Source organism: Pleurodeles waltl, chromosome 7, assembly GCF_031143425.1.
Source record: "Pleurodeles waltl isolate 20211129_DDA chromosome 7, aPleWal1.hap1.20221129, whole genome shotgun sequence".
NCBI classification, from domain to species: Eukaryota; Metazoa; Chordata; class Amphibia; order Caudata; family Salamandridae; genus Pleurodeles; species Pleurodeles waltl.
Window position 1 is genome coordinate 902560845 of NC_090446.1, and position 14998 is coordinate 902575842.

The 14998-nt window shown below is 44.1% G+C and overlaps 1 protein-coding gene across 6 annotated transcripts in view; it reads right to left on the bottom strand.

The window, feature by feature from the left end:
• RNF130 (ring finger protein 130) overlaps positions 1-14998 on the bottom strand; it is a 515862-nt gene that overhangs the window by 365480 nt on the left and 135384 nt on the right. For all 6 annotated transcript variants that reach the window (XM_069199516.1, XM_069199514.1, XM_069199517.1 and 3 more), the window contains exon 2: positions 4311-4505. In XM_069199516.1, the coding sequence (XP_069055617.1) occupies positions 4311-4505 (195 nt within the window). The remainder of the gene's footprint in view (positions 1-4310; positions 4506-14998) is intronic.

Here is a 14998-nt window from a genome sequence, read left to right on the forward strand (position 1 = left end):
TCAGGCCTCCTCCACATGATCGGATGAAAAATGCTGAGCATTTCTCTTCTGATCGCACTGGAAGCTGAGCTTCCAGCACGATGGGAGGAGGCCTCTGTGAGGTCAGCGTGGGATCGCACGCTGACATCACGGGGGGCTGGGGGAGTTGGGGGGGGGCTGTCGGGGTGGAAGGGGAAGGGCTTCCCCTTCCATCCCTGCCTTTGGGGGGTGGGAGGGAAGAACACAGGAAGCGCTAGCACTGTGCCGCAGGATGTAACCATTACGTCCGCGGCACAGAAGCGGTTAATCTTAAAGACTGACCTGACATGGTTAACAAGTAAGAGTGACGTTTGTATTGGGAATTGCAGCTGGTGAAAGCAAAACTGGTATTCCTGCAGTTGACCAAAGTGGTTCAATGTCTCAAATGGTAACCTAAGGCTACGTCAAGGATTAGAGTCCCCTATGAAGGAAGGTCTGAGTCACAGCCTTGTGCAGCACCTTTGAAGCTTGCAAACCTTAAGGCACTGGGACAGGAGAAGGGAGATTAGAAGTATATTTATGTGATGTGCATTAAGGAGCTGGCAGTTTTTGTAAGTAACGATGAGTAGTTCCTCTGTGTCAGTCTATGATGATCACATTTTTCTCTTTCCCTAGCTGGTCCGCTGGTTTTCCGGGTCAGCAGCTGTTCTCTTATAAATAGAGGTATAAGGCGAAACATCCGCACTGTAATCAACAATGACTGTACACAGATATTTGTATCCATTACAGCAGCACCTGTAACCTTATCTGCAGCATCAAAGAATTTGCTTTAAACTGTGTGATCTGTCCTATCTTTTACAAATTGTCAGATGTTTTCAGTTGTTTTGGGCCTTAGCGGTTCCTAGCCTGAACCTGTTTTTTTGGGAATCCTAAGCTTTATGTACAGCTCCAAATGTGACGCAGAGACACTGACCGGTCTTCAGCATTACAAGTGCTCCTTCACTTTCTGCTCTCCTTATAAAGGCCAACCTTTACATTAGCGCCCATTAATAAATTAGTTGTGCTCCTGGATATAGGAAAGAAGTGTAGTTCTCTTGAACAGCTTGCGCACTAACAGCCATTCAGTGTGACACACGTTAGACCAGAATTTTTGTTCCTTTGTTTTGCCCTCTTTCACGCAATAAGCACAAATAATCTTGCAACTTCTTTTGTTATCCAGAGACCTAAATCAGCCAACTTTAAGGATCATCCCAAATGTTCTTTAATTGGTAGATAGCTGAGATAATCACAACTGCTGCAGGGGGGTCGATAACTATTGTAAGCAACAGTCACTTGACCAAGTTGCTACAAAGAAAATGTGCCCTTGTGATATGTTAGCAGCACAGGGATAAGTCGGATTGTCAAGCAAGCAAAAACTTGAGCACATGGGCATACATAAAGGATTACCGATAGCTATCTATAGCTAAGCAGACACGATCATTAAAACAGAAGAGATGAAGTTAGACAACCACCTGTTGCTTCTTTGAGTGCATATATTGTACTCCTACTGCATCAAAAAAACAAGCCCGATATCATTATTCAATGGAAAACACTATGGCCATATAAGTGTCCATCAATCCAACGTAGGAACATTGAGTGTCTGAATATTCATAGGGGTATTTGTTTAGCGCGCTCTTAGCTACAAAGCAATCAACGAGAGTAGAGGCATATGCAGGAGTCACTTCAAAGCAGGACATCTGTATGAGTGTTATCGACTTGTTGCTAAATTAGGCATGATTTAGAAACTGAAAGTTTCACACTACCAGGAACCTTCCTGTAGCAGGTGGTAGACATACATGTGTGGCCCTGGGGAAATACTCAGCCAAGAGATCGTTATCAAAGTTCATAATAATCGTCTCTTTCAACACACAGACAATATCTTTTGATGGACATAAGACCATTGCCGTAGACTACTCCGTGGGCAGCATCAGTGTTGAAGGAATCTCCCAACAAATGGAGTACGGCACCTGAGGAGGCTTTGACTTTACCTTAGGTGCCTGGGCTGAGGGCTGTGTAGCGTCAGGTAGTGTAGAGTTTAAAGATGACTGAGTCAGCAAACACAAAGGAATTGTCTACCCAAGGAGTGGTGGCCCACCATGAAAACGCTCAGCGAAAGCCTTGACCTGTGCGAAGTCAGCCATTGGACTGGAGGTTGTGAGAATCCGAAAGAGGCATCATCTTGCGGCACCTGAAGCAAGGCTTGAAACTTGACTTCTGGAGAGTCATTTGAAATAATCGCTATTAAAATGCTGAGGAACGCCATTTGTTCAGAGAGCTCCAGATTGCGGCATGGGAAACAATGAACTGATGTTAGTGTGGTGCTTGGCACCAATATCCTCTGTGCTACCATGTCTAGAGACAATTTTTGTGTATCCACTGTTTGGTTGCTAACCGACTCTGCTTTTGTCCTATTAGACGTCTATTTCTGGGCTTGCTAAGGCATGCCCATTGGTTAGGGCATGCCGTGGAGTCATTCCCACCCACTGGCTAGTGCTTGACCTAAATGTGGAACATACAGGCACCCACTTCAGAACACTTCTTGGACCTGCGTAGGATAAGAAGAGGACTGGGCTTGCTGTCTGTGACCTGACAGGAGCCTTAAGGACTGGACTTGTTCCCTATTGTACTCATGACACGGACATGGACTCCAGGGGCCTGTTAGTTGACCTCCTGTGCAATCTACAGGGATACAAGAAGCTACAAGCGGCCTTTTCCTGGAAGTACCCAAATGACCAATGGCAACTGCACCTGTACTGGGCCCTGCTGTTGACCTCTGCCTGGCACCTTGTGAGTCTAAGTGCCTCCCCAGAAGTCCTGGTGGGGCTGGGACTATCATTGGTGCTTTGTACTTTTTTTTTTAGCTATTTCTATTTTTGTAATTCTGGTGTCACTTTGCCAATTAAATTTACTTCATTTTTCTAATTCCATTTGGTACTTTTATTGCTATGCATTGGACTTTATTACTGTTATGGTACTGCATAAATACTAAACACTGCCTCAAGTTAAGCCTGTCTGCTCTGTGCCATAGTTACCGTGGGGTTGAGCTCAGGCTGATTTAGTAACTTTAAAGGTTCACCCTGACAAGGGTTGCGATTATTCCTTTAAGTGGGTAGTCACCCAACCCAAATACAAATCCAATTTCTTACACCAATGCCAAGAAGACTGTGGCAAAAAATAAAATGAGTATTGTTGGTGACCACAAAGTCTCTCTCGTATGTTCAATAGGGATGACTCTGTGAAACAAGGTTGGCTTAAATGGTTGCTGCAATTCATCCAAGTGGGTGTTTATTTTAACAGTACTTTATAGATGGCTGTCTAGACGCTTATCTGTTTAAAGTAAATCAGAGATGGGCAGAGAATTGGATATATCAAAAGAGAACAACTGGTAATCCAATTTGGGAACACTCCCTCTTTAGAAATGCAGTTACATTTTCTGTGAGTAGAATACAAATGTTTTGAGGCACTCTAGATATTTTCAATGCCAGCTGGGAATAGGAGTTGCTAGTAGTACTATAAATAACCCCCCCTAACCTGTAGATAGAGACCATTGTGTTGGTGACTAATGTAACTAGGTTTATGGAGAAAATGGAGTGTAATACTAGTTATCCAGCACCAAATTCTCTGCCACATTTGGCAGTTCCATACTATGGTCTAAAAGTTTCAGCCTTGTAGCGTTACTGGGAATGAGTGCTGGAACTGAGCCCTAATTACACCTTAGGGAAAACATGGGTGACTTACAGAAACACGAGTGCTATGGAGGGCATCACATATTTTTAGGTGTCTAGAGAAAAACAGAAACACAAAATACCATGATAAACAAAGTCCAAATATCAAACACAGCATACAATAATGTGTAGGGGTTGAAAAATGTTTAGCATTCTTCAAAAGGCAACTATAAGCTTCTAGTTCATATACAACTTTGTTAAGGCAATACGATTTGCATTTTATAAAATATAGGAAACAACCAAAAGTCATTCAACTCTATTAAAAAAGACACTGACAAAACAGCCTCACGTATTCAAACAGGGTTTGACTAAACAGGCTTCTTCATAAATCCAATCATGGTTTTCAATAAAAGAAACAGGGAGTCATCGAACCAACACTCTAAGGTAAATCAAAATCAGTATAACATATCAAACACGTGGAAAATTAAAAATGATTAAGTATTTTGGAAAACTGAGTTTCCAAACCGAAAAATCAATTGAAACTTTAAAAATGGTCAATAGGGAAAACGAGCAGGATGGTCCCACTCCATGGAAGCATTCTTAGAGAATACATGATCCAAGAACAGGCTGACCTATGCGTAGCTTTACCTTGGTGGGTCATGGTTACTGCCTCATCTTTTGTGACGTTGTCGTAGATGACTACAGCTGTAGCATTGTGGGAAGCTGCTCGCAGAATCTTCTCTTTAAATGTGCAGTTTCCACGCTGCAGTAATGCAATCCAGAGTTTTGTGTTCGGTGGCACATGGAAGCGCGTTTGTGGGTCACAACCCAACCGATCTGCCACTAAGAAAAGGAAACATGTTAAATCACCTTCTAATCATGAATAGTTCATTTGTTAACACGAATATTCAAACATAAAGCAACAACCAGTGAAAAAGGCTCCTCTGTATTTCCAATGAAAACTGACCTTGACTTAAAGCTTCTAATCTCTCTTTTTCTTTTAAATGATCCTCTATTTACTTTCCATCTTCTGCATGTCTCCTCTCTGAGAACAGCTTACTCTAAGTCACATGCATGTTTGCCTTAACTCCTATTGCTGCAAACTGCCCACACCTCATTGCAAATATTTCAAAGAGTACAACCTGTCCCTTAAAAGCCATACTCCTGCAATTTAACAACTAATCTCATGTGTCCCATCTATAATATACCACCAACCATTGAATGAATTCATAAACCTCCTCTCCCACAAAGGATCACACATAACTCCTACTGATTTAATCTGCCACATAGATCCTGGAGTGAATTAATGTAATGGTTTCCCTAAGAGCACAAGAATAATCTTAATAATTAACAATAACCACCGACAAAAATACTTCAGCCCAGAGCAATAAGTTACACATCACCAACTCAACAGACAAATAATATATGAAGAGATCTGCCACACGCTGCTGGCCAACAGAGGACTTTAATTTAGTCCAACAGTGTAGGGCCCCACAAGCTACAGACTATGATTTCTTCTTGGCATCTCACAATGATAAGCAGATATGGAATAACCATTTCTGGTCCAACCCGTGCCTGCTCTGGACCATAAACTTTAAACAAAATATCTCAGAATGGACAACCTAAAAAAATCAAACTATATTTATATGAAATTCTGCACACAAATTAAATCAGAAAGACAATCTAACTGAATCACAATTAAATATGCTACTCTTGAACACCTGCTAACTGGACAGAGGGTACACAGTGCTTATCTGGCACACTAGAACCTTGAAGTGTTTCACAATGTGCACAACTATCCAAAGGCTTAATGCATTTGGTCATATTTGTGCAAATTTACGGGTACACTGAGGCACCCAGGAGGTATATTTATGCACTATCAGGTGTTTTTGAAATTATATGAATACATGAGCCCCATGATGAGGGCATACACAAAGGAATGGGGCACTAGTGAAAACTGGATGAAACACTTGAGTTTAAGTTTACTCAAAAATTAATTTGAATATAAGAATCACATTGACCGACTCACTGGGAAATTCACTCAAGATGGGTTTCATGCATTAAGCTTCTAGACCTTGTGACACACTACAAGCCTGTAGAGTACCGCATCCAGTGCTTAATTTGTGCCAATGGTTTGTGGTGCTCGTCACCATCATTTATTTCAAAGAGCCGGGGTTCTAATATTTTTCTTTCGATGGTGGTGGGGCCTGATAATTATCAAAAACAAATGTACCTGTCTGCCAGGGTGGCTGCCTGATGTGTCTTTACAGGTTAGCCCACCCTGATTCAGGTACCTTGATGACCATGCAGCATCAGGTTAGTGATGTCAGCACAGCTGTCTGTCATGTTTCCTCAGTTCCGCTGATGCAGATTGGATAATTGGGTCCGACGCCTGCACCCTGGCTCCCATGGCTGAGCTTGGGTGAGGCGAGCTAGGACTGCGCAGGTGCAAAGGCAGGAAACATGGAGAGGAAATTAAGTGTGCACGCCTCATTGCCAAGAAATAACACTGTCTGGCCATATTCTGCCCTCACTGCTGTACTGGTGACCGACCTCTAACTCCAGTCAGTCAGATCACTCTGCCTAGCGACGTGCTGCACTGGGTGTCTAACAGCCAGTACCACCTTAACTTCTGAGCTACGTGAATCGTGCAACATTAGGGGTCGGGTAGCAGGTGAGCACCATGCACTGGACCCCAGACTTGCCTGCACAGATAAACTGCAGTAGCAGCCTGTGCTGTGGTGACCTGCTGTGACCAGCCATCACCTCTCACAGAGCAGGTAGGCAAGGGAGACAGAGAGCATTCTCTTCGCTGGGCTCCTGATGCTTCGTTGAGGATTTCCATATATGGTGAAGCGAAAGCACAGGCACGGAAGTGAGGCAGTTGTGACTACGAGGGTTCTGTACAATTTGCAAAGCACTGTGCATGCCCGGGGTGTGTGCATGAGTTGCTGTGCACTAATACGCGCATTGCCTGTTTTAAAAAAAAAAAAAAAAGGTATGATTGTGAAGCGAGTGCAAATGGGTGTCCTGGTCCTTTCCGATAAATTCATTTTTTACATTTACACAGAAGTTTGTCTGAGTAGCATCATTTATAGGTTATTAAATCCTTTTAACTCAAGTTATAAATATTTATATACTCAATCACCTGTTGAGATGATACATCTCCTGTAGGAAATATCAAACAAAGAAAACCGATGTACTGTGTAATTCCATAAAGGGCACATCCTAACAGACACAAAGCCATTTGCACCATTTTCCAAGAGGGAAAGTGTGTTCAAACCGGAACCTTTTGGTTCTCTTCCTAGCTTTCAATCCCAAAGCAATGACATCACATCTTTTATTTTAAGGAAGTAGTTGCACAACGGAGTCTGCCTATGATAGCTTTGGAGGCAGAAAGTGCTTCATTTAATTTTAAAAAGCATATATATATTCATTTTAAAAATAAATAAAACGTGCAGTGAAAATATGATCTTACATTTTGTATCCTGCAATATAAAAAAGGCTAAATACTATAGCCTTAGAACCCGCCGTAGCGGGCTCTACCGGCTATTAAAGGCTCGCTCCCCGCGTTAAATGCCCGAGCCGAAGGCGAGGGCATTTAACAAGGGAGAGGGACTTTAATAGCCGGTAGAGCCTGCTACGGCGGGTTCTAAGGATATTAGAACATTCTGCCACACAGGGCAGAATGTTCTATTAAAAAAAAAAATTTTCACGGAGCCCGAGGGGATTTAAATCCCCTCGGGCTGTGAACAAAGCGAACATTGGAATGTTGGCGCTGCGGGCTTTTACCGGCCAGTAAAAGCCCGCAGCACTCCACTGTTTTCAATGGAGCCTCCAGCATTCCAATGTTCTAATATGGTTTAGAAACGTTAATTTTAGGAACCATTAAATCATCACTTCCTGTGAGCTGCTTTTCTTTCTTGCCCTGAAAAACCCTGTTTCCAGCTTGTGCAGCTGGTGGGCTGAAAGGTGGCAGTTTCCAACCGCTCTCCTTTCATAAAGGGCAGAGGTGTGATGCTGAGGCCAGAACATGTCCCACTGCTGCCTACCTCATAGTGATTCCAAGGTACTCAATTTGAACCCAAGATGCAACAGACTGTGTTACCAGTGCTTAATCGGAGGGGCAGGTTGCAGGTGGAGCCCACAACCACCAGGACTGATTTATGGGGACCGTCAATTACTTTCCTCAACAAACTTCAACCCAGAGCCTCAATGAGAAACAAACATTTGCAATGCAATTAGTCTCGTATTTGCTTGAGTTAGAGCTATTGGCATTGTAAATTCATGACTGGACTTTTCTAGCCACATAAATGAATACACCGTGACTCATAATCTAGTCTTTTCCTGCCATATAATTTCAGTGGCCCCCGCATATAACTAAAGCACTTCCATTTACCTTCTTACTCTATCTGAAGCAAAAAATTAAAATGTTGCCATTTAGCACCCTATTTTAAATGTATACTTGAGGCCTGCATACAGGTTAGCCCCCATAAGCGCTTTACATGAGTGTTTTTGAGGGTGCACATGAGCATAGAGTGAGGGAGGGCATGGGGCAATAGGAGTACATAATAAAACAATTACAAAAGCAGGGACATTTAACATTCAACTTCATACAGCATTTTGCAGATTTAGAATTAAGAGTAATACAACGGCTTCTATCTTGGAACAACTATTAAACTGTAGAATTATACTGTTTTTTTCTTGAATTTTACAAGCAAAGCACCACAGATATGTGCATTCAGACACTTCAGGGCTATAAAGAAGATTTTTTTTTTTTTTTTTTTTTACAAAATACATTCTTCCACTGCCACACGCATGGGGATGTATATACTAAATAAGAATGCTTCTAGAGCGCGGCTGTAGCTCTGAAAGGAAACTGGGATACATAGAGGTTGGGGTGATAAATCAGGAACCAAGTTAGGGTAAGAATGTTTCTAAAACGGGTTGATAGGAAAATCATCTACACTATGCTAGTAAAACAAAGTGAGTGTTCCAGCCAGATACATATGAAAATCCCATAGACGAATAACAAACAGTACAGAAACGAAAAAGAGAAACTAGGGGACTCTTTCTATCCAGGTTGGTGACCACTTAACCCAGTGGCTATTTGGCTGCATGCCCCCAATTATATACACACACACACACACACAAATTGAACCAGGCATTATACGTGCTATATTTATAACTGTGTGTCTCCAGGGCTGCAGATGACCCCGTTTCCATCTTCTCTTTTCCCTTCACAATATTATCTTCCCTTCACGATCTGCACTTTGGCCCCCATTTCACCCATGATTCAACCTTGGTGCACACTGTCTTGTTGTGCGCCAGGTCTTGCTTAACCCAGTTTTACATGCAATGCATAGTGGTATCATTCCCTCACAAAAAGATGAATCACTGTGTTGGAACACTCTGCTCTTCAGGTTGGGGCAATGCAAATGTTGAAATATTCTACACTGTCACAGGACTTTCCGGCTCTCGAGAGCGCCCATACAAGTTGCAACACAATCTTTACTCACTGCACACTCCTCGGACAAGCAACTCCTTGTCGAAGCCACTTAAACAAGACAGAGAGGGCAAGCTGGCCCTGGAAACATCCCCTCTGCTGTTGTTTTATGTTTGCAGAGGGAGGTAGAGGGAGAAGAGAGGCCTGCTGGAAGACTTGCCAGAGGAAGCATGGCTGCTCTGAAACACCCACCCACAGTGTAAGACGAGCAGGCAAAAACTGAAAAAAAAAGTCCAACAGAAGAGATAAACAGGACAAAGTGTAATTATACAGTAGTTGGTCCCTGCTCTGAAAGAGAAAAAGGAGGGACAAAGGAGCAGAACTGACCACAGTGAGCATGGATTTTAAAGGGCACTGCAACCAACAAATTAGAAGGCAACAGTATAAGTATACTTAAATGTATACGCTTACACTTGACCTAAAAAACAAAAAGAGGAAAGAAGAGAAAAACAGGGGAAACAAACAAACTAGAGAAAGCAGGGATGAAAAAGAACTTGCACAAGTGAGAAAGAGACAGGGAGGGGCCAGTGGTGGATTAAATAGGCATGAGTTGGAATCAACTTGGTATTCAGCACCCCAATTTTCAGTTGCTCCAGCCAGGTCCTTCGGAGGTAAAGTTTGGGCCCCAGCACTTATTCTTTTACAATTGAAGGCAATCCAGTAAAGTAAGAAGACTGCAGGCTTAAAAAAATCAATAAAGGACCTACAAAGCTGCTCAATGCTGTCAGCTCACTGAAAACCATAAAACATCACGCTTCTCTCTCACACTTTTACGTCCATCCCACTGCTAAACTCTGCATCCCATAACAGGATAACTGCACCGGTGGTCATCATGCATGATGTGGAAACAATTCTTCCATAGGATCAAAGCAAAGTCAACCCATTTATAACCATATACCTACACAATACAACGTGCTACCCTGGTAGGCAAGCACTTTATCACACCACATAGGGATAGTAAGTACTATACACATGTTGCAATAAAATGCAATTCAATGCCAGTGGCCCCTGCGTGTGGCATTCACATGATCTTTGTTAGGCCTACAAGCTCCACTGTATAGTTCCCAGTTGTAAGGAAATGCCTCCTTGGCATGGTTGCCCCCTGACTTTTTGCCTTTGCTGATGCTATGTTTACAATTGAAAGTGTGCTGAGGCCTGCTAACCAGGCCCCAGCACCAGTGTTCTTTCCCTAACCTGTACTTTTGTATCCACAATTGGCAGACCCTGGCATCCAGATAAGTCCCTTGTAACTGGTACTTCTAGTACCAAGGGCCCTGATGCCAAGGAAGGTCTCTAAGGGCTGCAGCATGTCTTATGCCACCCTGGAGACCTCTCACTCAGCACAGACACACTGCTTGCCAGCCTGTGTGTGCTAGTGAGGACAAAACGAGTAAGTCGACATGGCACTCCCCTCAGGGTGCCATGCTAGCCTCTCACTGCCTATGCAGTATAGGTAAGACACCCCTCTAGCAGGCCTTACAGCCCTAAGGCAGGGTGCACTATACCATAGGTGAGGGTACCAGTGCATGAGCATGGTACCCCTACAGTGTCTAAACAAAACCTTAGACATTGTAAGTGCAGGGTAGCCATAAGAGTATATGGTCTGGGAGTCTGTCAAACACGAACTCCACAGCACCATAATGGCTACACTGAAAACTGGGAAGTTTGGTATCAAACTTCTCAGCACAATAAATGCACACTGATGCCAGTGTACATTTTATTGTAAAATACACCCCAGAGGGCACCTTAGAGGTGCCCCCTGAAACTTAACCGACTATCTGTGTAGGCTGACTAGTTTTAGCAGCCTGCCACAAACCGAGACATGTTGCTGGCCCCATGGGGAGAGTGCCTTTGTCACTCTGAGGCCAGTAACAAAGCCTGCACTGGGTGGAGATGCTAACACCTCCCCCAGGCAGGAATTGTCACACCTGGCGGTGAGCCTCAAAGGCTCACCTCCTTTGTGCCAACCCAGCAGGACACTCCAGCTAGTGGAGTTGCCCGCCCCCTCCGGCCAGGCCCCACTTTTGGCGGCAAGGCCGGAGAAAATAATGAGAAAAACAAGGAGGAGTCACTGGCCAGTCAGGACAGCCCCTAAGGTGTCCTGAGCTGAAGTGACTCTAACTTTTAGAAATCCTCCATCTTGCAGATGGAGGATTCCCCCAATAGGGTTAGGATTGTGACCCCCTCCCCTTGGGAGGAGGCACAAAGAGGGTGTACCCACCCTCAGGGCTAGTAGCCATTGGCTACTAACCCCCCAGACCTAAACACGCCCTTAAATTTAGTATTTAAGGGCTACCCTGAACCCTAGAAAATTAGATTCCTGCAACTACAAGAAGAAGGACTGCCTAGCTGAAAAACCCCTGCAGAGGAAGACCAGAAGACGACAACTGCCTTGGCTCCAGAAACTCACCGGCCTGTCTCCTGCCTTCCAAAGATCCTGCTCCAGCGACGCCTTCCAAAGGGACCAGCGACCTCGACATCCTCTGAGGACTGCCCCTGCTTCGAAAAGACAAGAAACTCCTGAGGGCAGCGGACCTGCTCCAAGAAAAGCTGCAACTTTGTTTCCAGCAGCTTTAAAGAACCCTGCAAACTCCCCGCAAGAAGCGTGAGACTTGCAACACTGCACCCGGCGACCCCGACTCGGCTGGTGGCGATCCAACACCTCAGGAGGGACCCCAGGACTACTCTAAGACTGTGAGTACAAAAACCTGTCCCCCCTGAGCCCCCACAGCGCCGCCTGCAGAGGGAATCCCGAGGCTTCCCCTGACCGCGACTCTTTGAACCTAAAGTCCCGACGCCTGGGAGAGACCCTGCACCCGCAGCCCCCAGGACCTGAAGGACCGGACTTTCACTGGAGAAGTGACCCCCAGGAGTCCCTCTCCCTTGCCCAAGTGGAGGTTTCCCCGAGGAATCCCCCCCCTTGCCTGCCTGCAGCGCTGAAGAGATCCCGAGATCTCTCATAGACTAACATTGCGAACCCGACGCTTGTTTCTACACTGCACCCGGCCGCCCCCGCGCCGCTGAGGGTGAAATTTCTGTGTGGACTTGTGTCCCCCCCGGTGCCCTACCAAACCCCCCTGGTCTGCCCTCCGAAGACGCGGGTACTTACCTGCAAGCAGACCGGAACCGGGGCACCCCCTTCTCTCCATTCTAGCCTATGTGTTTTGGGCACCACTTTGAACTCTGCACCTGACCGGCCCTGAGCTGCTGGTGTGGTGACTTTGGGGTTGCTCTGAACCCCCAACGGTGGGCTACCTTGGACCAAGAACTAAGCCCTGTAAGTGTCTTACTTACCTGGTTAACCTAACAAATACTTACCTCCCCTAGGAACTGTGAAAATTGCACTAAGTGTCCACTTTTAAAACAGCTATTTGTGAATAACTTGAAAAGTATACATGCAATTTTGATGATTTGAAGTTCCTAAAGTACTTACCTGCAATACCTTTCGAACAAGATATTACATGTTAAATTTGAACCTGTGGTTCTTAAAATAAACTAAGAAAAGATATTTTTCTATACAAAAACCTATTGGCTGGATTTGTCTCTGAGTGTGTGTACCTCATTTATTGTCTATGTGTATGTACAACAAATGCTTAACACTACTCCTTGGATAAGCCTACTGCTCGACCACACTACCACAAAATAGAGCATTAGTATTATCTATTTTTACCACTATTTTACCTCTAAGGGGAACCCTTGGACTCTGTGCATGCTATTCCTTACTTTGAAATAGCACATACAGAGCCAACTTCCTACACCAGTACACAGAAACCGCAAAAGAAAGTGAAAGACAAGCAAGTCAGTTGCAAACTGATTCCTGTTTTGTAAACAAAACTGCTGATCAGTAACAGAAAACTGCTTTACAAATGTGGTCAGAATTGCAGCTGCTATGGTGTCTAAAAAACGTTGACACTTAAGGTGTAGGGTTTCTCTGAAAGGGATGATCAAAAGATACCATTTCCAGCTTACCATCTGGAAATACAATGCACCAGAATAGGGTAGCTCCGGAGGAATGACAACACTGTGGTAACAGACCCCCTTTTTTTTTTTTTTTTTTTTTTTTTTTTTAATAATGCAAACACCACGAAACCCTAATTTGAAGGTGCAGGAAACAGAGTAAAACAGCAAACGTAAAACATAACCAATGTACTAAAAGGCAAGTTGAAAAACAAATACCAATAGATCGAAAACCCAGTGTAAGGAATAACCACTATAAACAAGTAAGGACTGTTGAAGCATTTTTTTAAGCTAGTCCAATCGTATTTCATTCCACATTTTGCTCCAGTTTCAGCATTTTTCTCTGAAATCTGTTGTGGTGCCATCTGAGAATATAGTTTTGGCTCTGAACTGAAGAGAAGTCATGCGGGTTGAAAGAACATAAAAAGGTCTGAAACGTATTTGGGTGCTGTTTTTAGGGCTGGGTTTTGACAGCACAGCCGTCACACAGACCTTCTGTCAGCAATACCAACAGCGGCCTTTGGGTCCACCGCTTTCAACCATTGGCTTTCTCCACTCAGCCACTTTCAGTCGATGGTTTGATATTTAGTCAATCACGTTTTGGTTCACCAGAGGTGAGAATTCACCTCTCATCTAAATCTATTGGCTGTTGTTGCGTATTCTTCCCCCTTCACTCCAGTATGTGTTGGCATATTAAACCCAGACCTACTGGCTTTGCCACTGCTTATGATTAACTAACTGTTTTGCTTTCCATACTATATTGGGGGTGTTGTAAATGTTTTTATTTGTAACTGTCATCCATTGAAGCTATCTTCTCCTTTCTGACATATGATGGATTTTCAGACGTAGCTCTCCTTATCAAAGTAACATGGTTCACCCCCACATGCTCGCACATCCTAGGATGTATCTTTTTCCACAGGCTACCCCATCCGCCATGTAGACTGCCTACATTATAAGGTCATTTTAAGTCCTCCAGGTGCTGCAACCAGTGGTAAGTAAAGAACAGTCAACTACAGGGAGCGGCTGACATGTCATTTCACACTCTCTGTCACTCAGAACACCATTTTCCATGCCATCGCCTTCTGCGCAAAACAAAGACTTAATAGATTACTCCTCAGATTTCCTTGCTATCTCATCCTTTGGACATGCCCACCCACCCTCTTAGGTTTCTTCAACCACCCAAACTCAGAAACTCGAGAAACCCCCTGCAACCTTGTTGACACATTCAATGTGATGCGTCATTCCACACAGCCCTCACACTTCACCAATAATCCAATACAAACCACCCATAAGCCTTGCCTGGGCCAACCACTTGCCATCCCCTATGCCCCAGCTCAGTGCCATACCAAAAAACCAAGATCAAACCAAAAGAGAAGGCCAAATCTTCAAATATATCTCTATTGACAACTTAATCCCAGAGCTAATCTCTCACCCTTTCAACTTCACATCTAATGAAGCCTTTCTAAACAACTTCAACTCTTTCTGGAGAACTATGTGAAAATCCACACCCCAAGTAAACCATGAAAACGCAAGCTAAAGTGTTCATTTGGTACTATGAAGAACTTGCTGATGATAATCAATCCACAGAAAGTAATCAAAATGGAAGCAAAACAGAACTCCCAATGACATCCTGATACTCACACACCCCCACTCAACTTGCAGCCAGTTCATCACATCAGCCAAAGCAAAGTACTATACCAACACCATCAATGAAGCCACCAACAGAAGCAGGACACTTTTTAAGGCAATCAAGCACTACTGAAACCACCTGCCTGACCCCCCTATTCCTCACTCCACATTAAGATGCAATCCTATCAATCTCTTCGCCACTGAAAAATACAGACAATCCAACAGTACATCAAGCACCAAGCCT